Raw genomic sequence first — 13480 nt, forward strand, 5'->3', positions numbered from 1 at the left:
TCGCTTTCAGTATTCTGTAAGGTTTACTAATGCACTCGCCTTCAGTATTCTGTAAGGTTTACTAAGGCACTCGCCTTCAGTATTCTGTAAGGTTTACTAAGGCACTCGCCTTCAGTATTCTGTAAGGTTTACTAAGGCACTCGCCTTCAGTATTCTGTAAGGTTTACAAAGGCACTCGCCTTCAGTATTCTGTAAGGTTTACTAAGGCACTCGCCTTCAGTATTCTGTAAGGTTTACAAATGCACTTGCCTTCAGTATTCTGTAAGGTTTACTAAGGCACTCGCCTTCAGTATTCTGTAAGGTTTACAAAGGCACTCGCCTTCAGTATTCTGTAAGGTTTACTAAGGCACTCGCCTTCAGTATTCTGTAAGGTTTACTAAGGCACTCGCCTTCAGTATTCTGTAAGGTTTACTAAGGCACTCGCCTTCAGTATTCTGTAAGGTTTACTAAGGCACTCGCCTTCAGTATTCTGTAAGGTTTACTAATGCACTCGCCTTCAGTATTCTGTAAGGTTTACTAAGGCACTCGCCTTCAGTATTCTGTAAGGTTTACTAATGCACTCGCCTTCAGTATTCTATAAGGTTTACTAAGGCACTCGCCTTCAGTATTCTGTAAGGTTTACTAAGGCACTCGCCTTCAGTATTCTGTAAGGTTTACTAATGCACTCGCCTTCAGTATTCTGTAAGGTTTACAAATGCACTCGCCTTCAGTATTCTGTAAGGTTTACTAAGGCACTCGCCTTCAGTATTCTGTAAGGTTTACTAATGCACTCGCCTTCAGTATTCTGTAAGGTTTACTAATGCACTCGCCTTCAGTATTCTGTAAGGTTTACAAATGCACTCGCCTTCAGTATTCTGTAAGGTTTACTATTGCACTCGCCTTCAGTATTCTGTAAGGTTTACTAAGGTACTCGCCTTCAGTATTCTGTAAGGTTTACAAATGCACTCGCCTTCAGTATTCTGTAAGGTTTACTATTGCACTTGCTGCATCACTCTGCCCTCCACCCCGACTAGGCCTCAGGCATTCAGTGATGCTACTTAATTAAAGCTCGGTGGACCAGTGCCCTTCGGTTCCCCTGCGAGTCCAATTTTCATAGTAATATCCTTTGGTTGTTAAAAGGAGTACCGTTGAGTTGGGTAGCAGTGCCCATATTATATTGCGCCCAGAAGCTCTTCAAGGTGATGATATGATTTACAGGTACACGTGTTACAAATACACATGCTTACCACTTTATGCGGGCTCTAATTTGGAAGCCAGCATTCTTCACGCCTGGCCAGGACGTGCTTCAGTTTGCGCCCCATTGCTGTGCGTGTTTGTTCGCGGTGCCTTGTGGGTAGTTCAAAGGATGGATCATTTGGGACCCGCGCTCCTCAGTCTCCTTGCACCCGAGCCTTCCTTCTGCCGTGCCACGTGGGTGCTTTCTTGATCGTGCCCAACGGGTCGTAAAATGCACCAAACCTGTCGTGTGTGTTTTCCGCGGTGGCTGCAGTGAGTGAGCGGCCGCTGCCAGTAATGGGGTGCGCGGTCCGCGCCTCCCACTGCGCTCGGGCTGATGTATCCGGCGCCGCGGGGTAATGATCCCGCGTGCAGCAATATACCGGGGCCGGCAGCTCCGTCATCTTCAGCGGCGAGGCCTCGCGCATTGATTTGTGTCTGTAAATCTGCTGCTCCGGCCCTTTACATCTGATCTCTAATTGGACCCTCTTAAATGCTTCCGAGGCGGCAGTCCGTATTTCTCCTGCACCGTCACTGTCAGCTCCTCGCTTTCCATTACACATTCCGCAGACTTGATAAAATCAGCGGGACACCTCGTTTGAAACTGTTTAATCGCCGCCTTTCCCTTTTGCTAAACCATTGAGCTGGTCAAGCGATGTACACAAATCATCTTAAATAGAAAATATTGCTCCCCGCGTGACCCAGCTTAATAGATTGTGCTATGCAAAACAAGTTTAAAAAGTAATAAATGCCAAAAAAATATTTTAATTGGCGTGACAAATTGCCGGCAACTTTTTATTTTGCCCCCTCCTGCAATGGCGCTGCATGTTGAAATATCGCCCGCCCGCGCGCCGCACAGACACGAGGATGTCTTTGCCAAGGCGTCCCGTTTCCAGAACAAAGCGGCCTTCGGGTATAGCTGAGCCGCTGTTTCCACGCATTTGTAGCGCGCCTGTCTTCATGTTTAGAGCATGTGCTTATTTTGCATAAATACGGGTTAAAGGGAAGTATTGATATCCTCGCCGTGCCGCCTTTGAACGCGTCAAAGCTGTGACATCAATTTCTGGGGCTGTTTGTATTTGAACAGTAACAGCTGAATTGGCTTAATGATAAATGCACGCGCTCGAAAGTGACAAAGAACACAAACGGAAGAGTTTTTTTTTTATCTTCATCGTTTGTACAATTGGCTGATTTAGCTGAAAGTTTGTGGTGGGAAGCTGAAATGGAACTTTGCTTTGTCTGGGGATGTCTGTGCCAGGCGAGCTCTGAAGGCTCTGTGCTTGCCTTCACCTCTTCTTGCTCCTGTTTCGAAGGAGATGTTTGACGCAACCCTGCTGTCGCCATCTGCGCTGAAAGTCCTGTGCCTTTCCTCCTTATTTAAGGTTGTCAAAGTGGAGCCATTGCATTGCTACACATACTCAAGTGGTCGTTTGCAAAGGCCAGCCTTAGCTCTCCAGGCGAGTGTCCCCCTCCCGAAGAGCCCCACGGAGTCCACACACATGGCCCCAGTGGAGAAAGAATTAGCAGTACAGCTGGTGGCTACCTGGCTTAGGGTGACCAGGCGACCCGGTTTTTCCCAGGCAGTCCTAGTTTTTCACGAGCTGTCCCGGCAGATTTGGGCAATTTTAGCTCATGTCCCGGTTTTTAAAGGGCGTTGACTGAAAACAGTGAGAAACACTTTTTAGGGTGTTCTAAAGCTTTGCTAGTTAGCAGGTGTTATAAGTAAGCAATTTAATTGATAGATATGATTTTAGTTGTATAAATTACATTTATTTACTTTCTAAATGCATCTTTTGTGATCTTATGGTGATGACAACTGTCATTCTGCGCCATTCAGTGGATGAAAAATTGTAGTCCTTCTTCTATTTTCCCCAAATGTCCCGGTTTTTGGTTCTCAAGATCTGGTCACCCTAAGATTCCTGGCTGTGACTGCTTTTAGTCATTGGCATTACTGGTGATCCGCTTTGGCACTCGGTCATGTTGCCAACGCCACCAGTCTACCTTCTTCCTGCCTCAAACCCCCTCCAACACACGCGTATACACACTCTCTCACTCACTCGTTTTAGAAAGATCTTAAGCAGGACTTTAAGTGGGATGACAAAACTGGGGGGGGCGTCTCCCAATAGGGGCGTGGGAAATGTAATTAAGGGCCTGGCTTAAAACACTTACGCTTAAAGTCTGTGCTGAGCACAGTGGGCTGCCCGACTGGTATTTTGCTGCTTCTGTCCATTCATAGATATATACCACAATAAGTAACATTCCACATACAAATAGCAACACCTATGACTTCGTTGGAAATAATATTAAAAATGGTTCAGCTCTTGTAGACGAGGTTCTGGCGTAAGGCTACAGGTTCGAGCTTGGCATCCGCTCAACATCCTATCATTCAAAAACTGAACACGTCCTTGTGTAGTGTAACTTTTGCTCATGTTTGCGTTATATAAAACTGAAAAACGAGCCACTTTGAAGTTACATCAAAAGCAGTGATGGGTGCATAATTAAGTTTTTCTTATTTCGTGCAATCGCTGTGTTTTTTGACTACCCAGTCCCACACCATCCATAGCTGCTTCTTAGTTCCATGGAAGGCGTCTTACCATTCCTTGTACTTGTTTTGGTGTCTCCAAATTGTTTCTGCACACCTTTCGGAATACACCAAAATACTTTCTCCACGGCCCAACCATCCCAGGCACAGTTTAGTTCAGCATCTCTTCCCTTAAGAGCTGTAAAAGGTGACCATTTGTCACTAGCCAACTGGATCTCTTCCTTCAACATGCAATTTGCCCTCTCAACTAACTCCTTTGCTTTAGGACAATATAATTTAGATCTTGCATGTTTGATGGATAATTTTGCCAATAAATCTTTCGTTTAGTTAGATTTAAATTGTACCCCATTATCTGTAGCTAAGACAAAAGGTATTCCTTCAATGCAGAAGCTGATTTTTAAGAAATCAATTAATGCCTCAATAGTGGTTGTATTCACCATCCTAGTGATTATCCACTGTGTGTTGCAATTAATTAAAACAAACCTAAACTTTTAGAGAGACCCATGTAATTCATTGGACCTATTACAACTAATGCTAGTTTTCCCCACAGTTTATCCGGAACAGCAATTGGTGACAGCAAAACAATTCTAGTACTTTTTGCTTTTGTAATTTCAAGGACAGCTAATACGGTCTTTCACCAATGCTCCACTGATATGTCCATTTTAGGGAACCAATATGTGCTTCTTTACTTGTTTTTTGTATAAAGCTATCTTCAAAATGGCGTTTGTGGGCTAAATCAATTAATTTGTTTATTATGCCCTTATCGTTGTGGCAAACCATGTTAGCTTGGATGTTTAATTCATATCTGACTTCCCAAAATTGTTTTGAATCCTCTTCCAAATTACTGCAGCTCCCAGGCCAGTGATTCACTATGTGCTCTTCGTTTTTTTGTACAATTCTTATTATGCTCCTTCCTGTCCTGCCATTCCTTTTCAGAAATGGCAGTACTGACCACTTCCAGAACTGGGAAAACGAATTCTTCTATTTCACTCTCATCCAGGGGTGTCCTAGAAATAAAAATCGGCTGTTAAATTTTGTTTACCTGGAGCATATTTGACTCTGTAGGTGAAAACTTCCAAACCCCAAAAATCCATTTAGAATTACAAGTCGTGCAGTCCCCTTATTGTGAACATGTGTCTCAAAGGTTTGTGGTCTGTATGGATATATCAAGGCGAACCCCACAAGTAAAACTTAAAATGTTTTACTGCCCAAAGGCATGCCAGCGCCTCTTTCTACTACTGAGTATTGACTTTCAACTTTTGTTAGACTTCTAGATGCGTATGAGACTACTTTCTCTTCACCTTACACAATTTTAGATAACGTTACACCAAGCTCTTTAGTGCTTGTATCAGTAGTTAGTATTGTTTACATTTGGTGTCAAAAACGCCTAACGATGGTGCATTAAGTATGTCCCCTTTTTACGTTTTCAGGCCTTTGAAAACAATCACTCCGCTCAGATTCCACCCTTTTCTTTAAGAGTGTACGAAACACATCATTTACTTGTAAAACCTTTTACATATTTTGACAAAGGGACTTCAAATCTTCACTAGTGCGAATTGTTCCATTTTTTAACAGCCTCAATCAAGCTCATCTTTGGCTAAATTTTTCTTTTGAAATTGTGTCACAAATATTCATCAGAGCTTACCCAAAATTGACGTTTATCTCTTTTTACAGGCCAAATTAATTGAGCCTATGCAAAACTTCTCTAAGGATTTAAATCGTGTTCCTTAACAGAATATCCATAGCCTATTGCCATCTTGGAAGTACATTGTGTTTTGTACTCATCAATATTACCTGCAGGATCTTCTGGAATACTGCAACCGCAGAAGCCAGCCCAAACAGCGTTCTGCTGAACATATGAAATCCTAAAGAGTTATGAATACCATTAAAGCCATAGAATCCAGAGCGCTACCTGGTGGTAGGCCATTGATATGTATATCACTCTAAAACAGCATGCTCCTCCCATTGTACTCAAGATTTCATCTATGCATGGCAATGGATGTCTTTCCTCCTAAATGTTTGCATGAAGATCACAAAGATTAAACACACAAACGTAAACCACTCCCTTGTGCTTTGGTGGCCAAAACTACAGGTTTATCCGTTCTGAGCATTTGATCGGTTGAACAATATCTAAATTGGATAGCTTTTCCAACTCCTTCAGTAGTGGTTCTTTCATGAGGTTGGGTACAGGTCTGGCTTGTGTGCACAGCTTAGCTCCATCTTTTAGTTTGATCGTATGTTGGAAACACCATAGTTGACCTAACTTCTTAGAGAGCAACTCTGGCAACTCGTCGCCAATTTGATTACAACATCCGTTCATGTCAACCCTAAGCACTTTTTATTCAGGTCTAATTTGATGCCCACATATACCTTTCCAAAGGTTGCATTGTTGGAGGGATTTTGTTCAAGAACAGAACTATGATGGGGACCAAAGAAAATCTGCATTTAGTGACTGAGTCACCATATCACCTCCGTATCTATGAGCCCAAGTCCGAATAGATATAGTGCCTCACTTGCCCTCCTAACCTTTCCAGAGAAACCGGTGAGTAGGCACCCCAGAACACTACACGCTCTTCCCTTTCAGGGATCGAGTAACAGGACGCACCCTTTCGCTCACTCACTCGTACCTCTCCCCAATAAGATAAAAAAGAGACATGAAGGAAATTTATAATATTTAAACTATTGTGCTCTATGATGCAGTGTTTGCGCACAATTAGAAAACAAATGCATACCACAAATATCATTAGCATGGTTAATAAACCAAATGCCATAAAAAGCCCTTTCGTATTATAAGACAAATTGGCCTAAACTCCCCTCCCCCTTTTCCACTGAAGCTAAAGGATTATATATTATAGATCTCTGGGATTAGTTCTGGACCCTGTACCTTTGCATACATAGGTGGATGTTCTACATCTCAGCTGACGCAGCACCCTTGCCTCCGGACTCCTGCTCAGTGTGTGTTTCTTTCAGAACCTTTGTCCTCAGTTATATGACAAGACGTGTGCTCACAAACGGCAGCTGCATTCTCTTGTTATGGCTAGGTGGGAGTGTCTGACCAGAGAGAATAACAAGGGGCACTGTTTGACCTTGTTTGGTGTGTTCAGACCAAATCCCAGGAAAAGAACAAAATCCGTAAACTTGTGCAGTCCCCGTGTGAAACACGATGCGGCACAATAACAAGTGTGTCGTATAACAACATGAGCAGAAATGAAAGCGGCCTACATCGTGCACAGTTAGGCTAACATAGTGAAAACGACGAAGGGCCAGGGAAGAAACCCACAAGTATGTTCTTTCATGTTATTGCGAACCATAACTATGCCACCTTATAGAATCGGATCCTTGGTATAAACACTTGGTGAAATAGCCGGATGTGCCAACTTTAGGCTTTCTGTTTTTCTGAATGTATTAAAATCCTCTCTGCAAAGGAATGTGAAATGGAGAACTTGAGTCTGCAAACATTGTAGCTGTTTCCATCCAGGCGTGCGGAGCATTCTGGGCAAATAGACTTTTCCTAAAGAGGTTGTGTTAGATGTTTGGAAGACACATATTTTCTCTTGACAGAAGTCATCAAGGGAATTCACTATTTTGGTACCCCTTATCTACACACTAGGGCAAAATGACCTTTTTTTTGCACTTCCTATACACTATATTCCTAGCTTGACAAATTTGATTGATAGCTAGATGGTTGCTACTGTCACAACGGAAACATTTCAACATACATCTATGGTTTCTTTACTCTTAGCTTATTTTCTTTTAGTTAATAAACAACTGCATTTTTCTCATGTTTTATTTCTGCTACAGAATCTGTAGTGGTATTCATATCTTTAAAACATTGAGCTGTGTACTCAATTGACTTTACAATTTCAATTGATTTCCGTAATTCTGGGTTTTTAGATAATAGCTTATCCTGGATACGTTTATTGTTGGCGCATCTCACAAATTGGTCTCTAATTAACGGGTCTCTTAGGGTAACAACATCTCACAAGTTTGTGAAACCTCTTAGTGCAGCAATATAATGATTTACACTTTCATTTACTCCTTGGCATCTACTGAAACACGTGTCATTCTAAAACCGCATTGAGTTTATCACCAAAATGTGATTCCAGCTTCAAGTATGTTATTTCATAAACATACAAATGGTTTCCCCCTAGTCTCCTCTGTTAATTTAATGGATTCATGTAGGGTTTTCTAGATTTTCATCCCGTGTACACCTAAATTGTGTAACAAAATGTTGCTTCCTTGTAGAACTGAACCTCTCACTCCCAATTGCTATGAAATGCGACTCAAATAAATGTACCCACTTTTTCCGTGGTACAGAAAAGTTGCTGGCCGACTTATGCCTGCTGCTGCCATGCTGCTATATGTTATGACAACTAAGGAAAGAAGATCATTCCCAAATCAACAGTCTGCAGATTTGAGAATACCCTAAATATAACTAAAAGTTTTGCACTTTTGTCCGACTTTACATCACAATAGAAGTTACAGAGAGATCATTATACTGCAGTATTCTCGAAGTTACTCAAATTACTAAAAATGTACCTTGTGAGTTCAATTAACATTCATCTACTTGAACTCCGGGGATTCTTTGAGAATTCCAAATAATGTGTTAATCTGCAACTAAACATAGGCGTACATTTGTGGGTGTAGATTTACTATTTGTGACTTAAGTCAGTGGTCGTAGTTCTTTTGGTGGCTTAAAACGGTGGTGTTCTCTTTTCTCTTTACCACAAGTTAGTGCCTCCCTCCCTACCACCATCGTGGGACTGTTCAGATGAAAATGTCCTTGCTTTCAAGTCATGGGCAGTTAAGATGGTCGTCATACGTGGTGCAATTTATGGAAAGAAATAGATGTAATTCGGACAGATATATTATCCTGAAGATGCTTGCTCATGAATACTTGTTCCATGCAGCAGTATGTTCCAGAAAATATTTTCCAGAGCACGGACTGTCCAGTGATCCCAGGCGGCTCCAGTCGTGACTCCCCTTCTCCATGCGAGGTCACTGTAGTCTGTTATGTACAAATCTGTGCACTGACATTGGTTCCAGATTTTTTTTTTTTTACGTGCCTCATTGATGCTGTCATCAGATTCCAGAGATAGCATTTCACCAACAAATTCTACAAATGGGGGTGGGGTCGCACACTACTCACACACCACTCACACACCAGCGGGATCGCCCCTAAGGACTGTGGTAAGTGTAGTTCGTGTTCCGCGATGCATCTTCTTTCGATTCTCTGCTATCTTCGCCATCCCTGGACACGTGTTTTGGGGTATTTACCCCTCATCAGCAGGGATTAGGCCGTGTTCTGGGGTTGCCGGTGGCTGCCAAATATTGCCAGGTTTAGTACCACTCAGGCGCGCGGGGTCCCAGGCTCGTCAGCCAACTGCTCGAGGGAGCTTTAACATTACAAATGGGGGTGGGGTCGCACACTACTCACACACCAGCGGGATTGCCCCTAAGGACTGTGGTAAGTGTAGTTCGTGTTCCGCGATGCATCTTCTTTCGATTCTCTGCTATCTTCGCCATCACTGGACATATTTGGCTGCCAAATATTGCCAGGTTTAGTTCCACTCAGGCGCTTAGGTGAGGGGCCCCAGGCTCGTCAGCCAACTCGAGGTTAAAGCTCCCTCGAGCAGTTGGCTGACGAGCCTGTGACCCCGCACCTACGCGCCTGAGTGGTACTAAACCTGGCAGATACTTGGCAGCCACCGGCAACCCCAGAACACGGCCTATCCCTGCTGACGAGGGGTGATACCCCGAAACACGTGTCCAGGGATGGCGAAGACAGCGAAGATAGCAGAGAATCGAAAGAAGATGCATCGCGGAACACGTAACTACATTTACCACAGTCCTTAGGGGCGATCCCGCTGGTGTGTGAGTAGTGTGCGACCCCACCCCCATTTGTAATGTTAAAGCTCCCTCGAGCAGTTGGCTGACGAGCCTGGAATCCCGCACCTACGCGCCTGAGTGGTACTAAACCTGGCAATATTTGGCAGCCACCGGCAACCCCAGAACACGGCCTATCCCTGCTGACGAGGGGTGATACCCCAAAACACGTGTACAGGGATGGCGAAGATAGCAGAGAATCGAAAGAAGATGCATCGCGGAACACGTAACTACATTTACCATAGTCCTTAGGGGAGATACCGCTGGTGTGAGTAGTGTGCGACCCGACCCCCAATTGTATCACCAACAAATTTCTTAGGTTTACCTCAGACTCTGCTGTAGGATGTCTAGTACTGCAGGGTGTTTATTTTGGACTCCCAAAATAACTGTATGTTGCGTCTAACAGTGCCTAATTTGTAAAAAAATACTGAAAAAAGTGGTAGGACCCTGGTCTGGAGACCACTGCAGCTTTCATCACCTGTTGCCCCTGCTAGACATGCCACGACAGTACCAACATAACTACTAACCATCCCATTCCTACAAGTGTGACAGTTCCGACTATTCAGTGTCCCCAAAGCTGCAAGAATGGCTTTGGTTGCAGCTGTCAGTCATTTGTAATGTCATTTGTAATTTCAATTGTATTGATAAACAACTGTTGTCCTATTCTCTAAATTAGACAAACTGCGTCACCACGCGACATAGTCATAAGTGCTGGTGTTGGCAATTAAGTGCTGGCGACGAGCACCGGAAACCACTGGCTCAAATTAAGCACTGGGGTATGGACATGAGACCATGGCTTGCGACTCTTTCTCCTCCGTGAAATTTCATGGATATCTTTGTCCCAGCCAGGTGCTGGAAGTGTTCTCATATCTGTTCTATTCGGTTCCCTAAAGTGGTTCACTGGGTGAAGCCTTCTGGTTCAGTTGGTCTGAGCGGCTGCTTGCGTGCATTTCTGCCAAACCTACTTCTCTCCATAGTTCTGCAGAACTCCAGACTGGGCAAGGAGAATCTGGTATGGTGATCGGTTTGGCCTTGGCATTTAGCCTCCTCTTCACCGCCCTGCTCGGAGGGAAACCTCTCACAGCAGGATGGTGAGGTCGTCCACCCCATTCATCAGAAACATTGCAACTGCATATGTGGGCACGTTAGCAACCTGTTACCTTCCTCATGAGATCACCTTGGCATCCAGTAAGCATGACATTAAACCATCCTATGCAGGCTGCTAGAGCATGTTTGTGTATTGTGCAGTGGTGTGAGTCAGAAGGCATTAATCCTTTTACATCTTACCTCTTGGACATCTTATGGTTTGCATTGTTCATTGCATGGCCGGGTCTGACAGAGGCTAAAGTTAAAGGGTACCTCACAACTCTGGCTGCGTCTTCCTGAACAACCTGCTTGTTGTGCATTTTCTGAAATATTTGTTTTGTTTGTTCCTTTTCACTCAGTTAATTTTTCCTCAGTGAGATTTGAATAGTTTTTTGACTTTCTGGATGACATCTTCATTCAGCTGTTGTGTTGGCGATTATTAATTCTGCTCGCAGGGGTGTAGACTTCCATGACCTTCAGTTCATCCATCCTCCACATTGTTCTACCTATAAAAGTTGCTCCTTGACATGCTATAATCCTTCTTACCCCGATTGGTTTCTGCATTTCATACAGGCTAGTCTGTCACCCTACCATCTTTCTTCCCTCTCCACATTTAACAAAGGAGGAGAAATGGCTGCATAGGCTGGACCTTAGATATGTAATGTCGCACTACATTGAACGCAAGCAACAAGACAGCTGATGTCCAGATATTTGTGTGTTTCACTAGAGCTACAAAATGTAAGGCGGTAACCAAATGCCCCATTTCACGATGTTATCCTTTCATCTACATCTTCTCTGTCCTAGCCAAGAAAGAAGATGTGGAATGAATTTGTGGTCACTCTGCCAGGGCCATAGCTACTTACATGGCTCTTTTCAGGGGCATCCTGATTGCAGACATCTGGCGGGCAGCTGCATAGTTGTCCTTTTATACTACTGCCTCACTTCTCTGGCAAAACATTGAGGGTGCTGTCATAGAATTCTTTCATAACATGAAGCCTGAAGGAAGATGTATTCATCGGAAGAAAAGATCAGATGAAAGAAAGTATCTATCGATATTTCTGGTGTAAACCTACATTTCTCCCAGATCCCTCATGACCCCCTCTCTTCCCTGATGGCCAAGTGCTGTGATTAATAAGATCCTATATTTGTTCTGCATTTGTTGCTGTCAATGCTGTATCACCACCCCTGTCCACATGTCTCTGCAGGGCATGAAAAACTTCCAGGACTGATCTTGGAGCTTAGATAGGTGCCTAATATGCACTGGTGACATCAAAGACCAGAAGCAGAGTTGGGACTGAAGCCATATGGCACCACCTAATGGCAGTTGTAAGTCATTTGCAGAAAGAACAATTGATGGACAGAATGCAGAACAATGCCATACATTAACCCCAGGACAGAGATCTGAAACCGGTCCTAGGATGCTTGTTTCCAGTCCAGGGAGGACTTGGCTTGGCAGTTCGGGTTGGACTGTTCCTGTTGGGCGCAGGGTCAAGACTGTTTTGCATATGGCTAGGTCCAAACTAGAATGGCATGGTGAACAAAAAAAACGATGGATTTAGGCCTTTGGTGAATGTATCACTTCGTTCTGCGTATCAATTGTTCTTTTTGAGTTTTAAGTCATTGCTTGGGGAGCACTTTTATCACCAGTCTGAATCCTGACAATAATATTTATGAGGTGAGAGATGTGCAAGATTATACATCCACCACAGATACTGTTCACAAGATAATTAACCTTTTCTTTAGGCATAAGATGGATTTACTATTTTGCAGATTGTGACTTCAACACTTGAGTGAAATACTACTTGTCTGAATATTTACAATGTGTTTTTTTCTTCCAGGGTCTGGTTCTTTGGCTGCAATGGCAGTTTTTGAAGATCGATTTAAACCCGACATGGAGGTATGTCAAAAACGTGCACCTTTACTTTTCCAGTTTCCTCTGTTTCTTTCTCTAGAATGCGTTTTCCATATCAATGAACAGAATGTTTGTGTAAGCTACTGCTGTGGTGAACTCACTAGAGCTGCACAAAAGCACAGCAATATTGACTATAGGCCTGAGTTCTGGGCGAGTCGAAATGAAACTTGATTTACAAGCTTATGCCACGGACGCGTCTCATGCTCTGAGGTTACCAAACAGCACCCAAAGATGCAGAAGCAATCGTCGTGTTCGAATATATTCCTGTTTGGTGAACGATTGCAGAATAGAATGCATTCTTTGCTTGCTTTTAATAAAATCGCATTTTGCTTTCGTTTCCTTTAAGAAGTACAATGAATGTTCAAGGAGTGCCTTCTTCTGTTGGTGCAAGAATGGGCAGGTGTGCCAGCTCTGTCATAACTGCTGTGGATGAACAGCTGTTGACCTCTGATCCCATTTCCTTGATACCCAGAAGCGGTCTCCCTACTCCAACCCTGCATTTAGGCTATCTGCTACAGACGCTTTTTGTTGTGGTGTGGTAGTAGGGAAGTCGATTTCACAATTTTGAAAGTAAAATCCTATGACCCATGCAATCTTTCAACTTGGAAATGGTAGCATATTTTTCCACCTCGCGAGACAGCCTTTAGTGACCGTACTTTTGGTAAATGCCCCCTCCTCCCCCCCACCTTGTTACTGAGTTGAACTATGTTCCTTGGAGTGTTTTCTGAATTAAGTGATGCATTTATTCCATAAATGTTACTTAACTCATTTGACTAAAAGTAGGTTAATGATAACTAGACTTAATGTGGAGTTTTTAGTGTATATAGGTGGGGACAAAT

General features: G+C 43.4%; 1 protein-coding gene across 1 annotated transcript in view; it reads left to right on the plus strand.

The window, feature by feature from the left end:
• PSMB7 (proteasome 20S subunit beta 7) overlaps positions 1–13480 on the plus strand; it is a 188640-nt gene that overhangs the window by 96247 nt on the left and 78913 nt on the right. The window contains exon 6 of the mRNA XM_078641832.1: positions 12568–12626. Coding sequence (XP_078497958.1) covers positions 12568–12626 — 59 coding nt within the window. The remainder of the gene's footprint in view (positions 1–12567; positions 12627–13480) is intronic.

Source organism: Lissotriton helveticus, chromosome 5_1, assembly GCF_964261635.1.
Source record: "Lissotriton helveticus chromosome 5_1, aLisHel1.1, whole genome shotgun sequence".
NCBI lineage: Eukaryota > Metazoa > Chordata > Amphibia > Caudata > Salamandridae > Lissotriton > Lissotriton helveticus.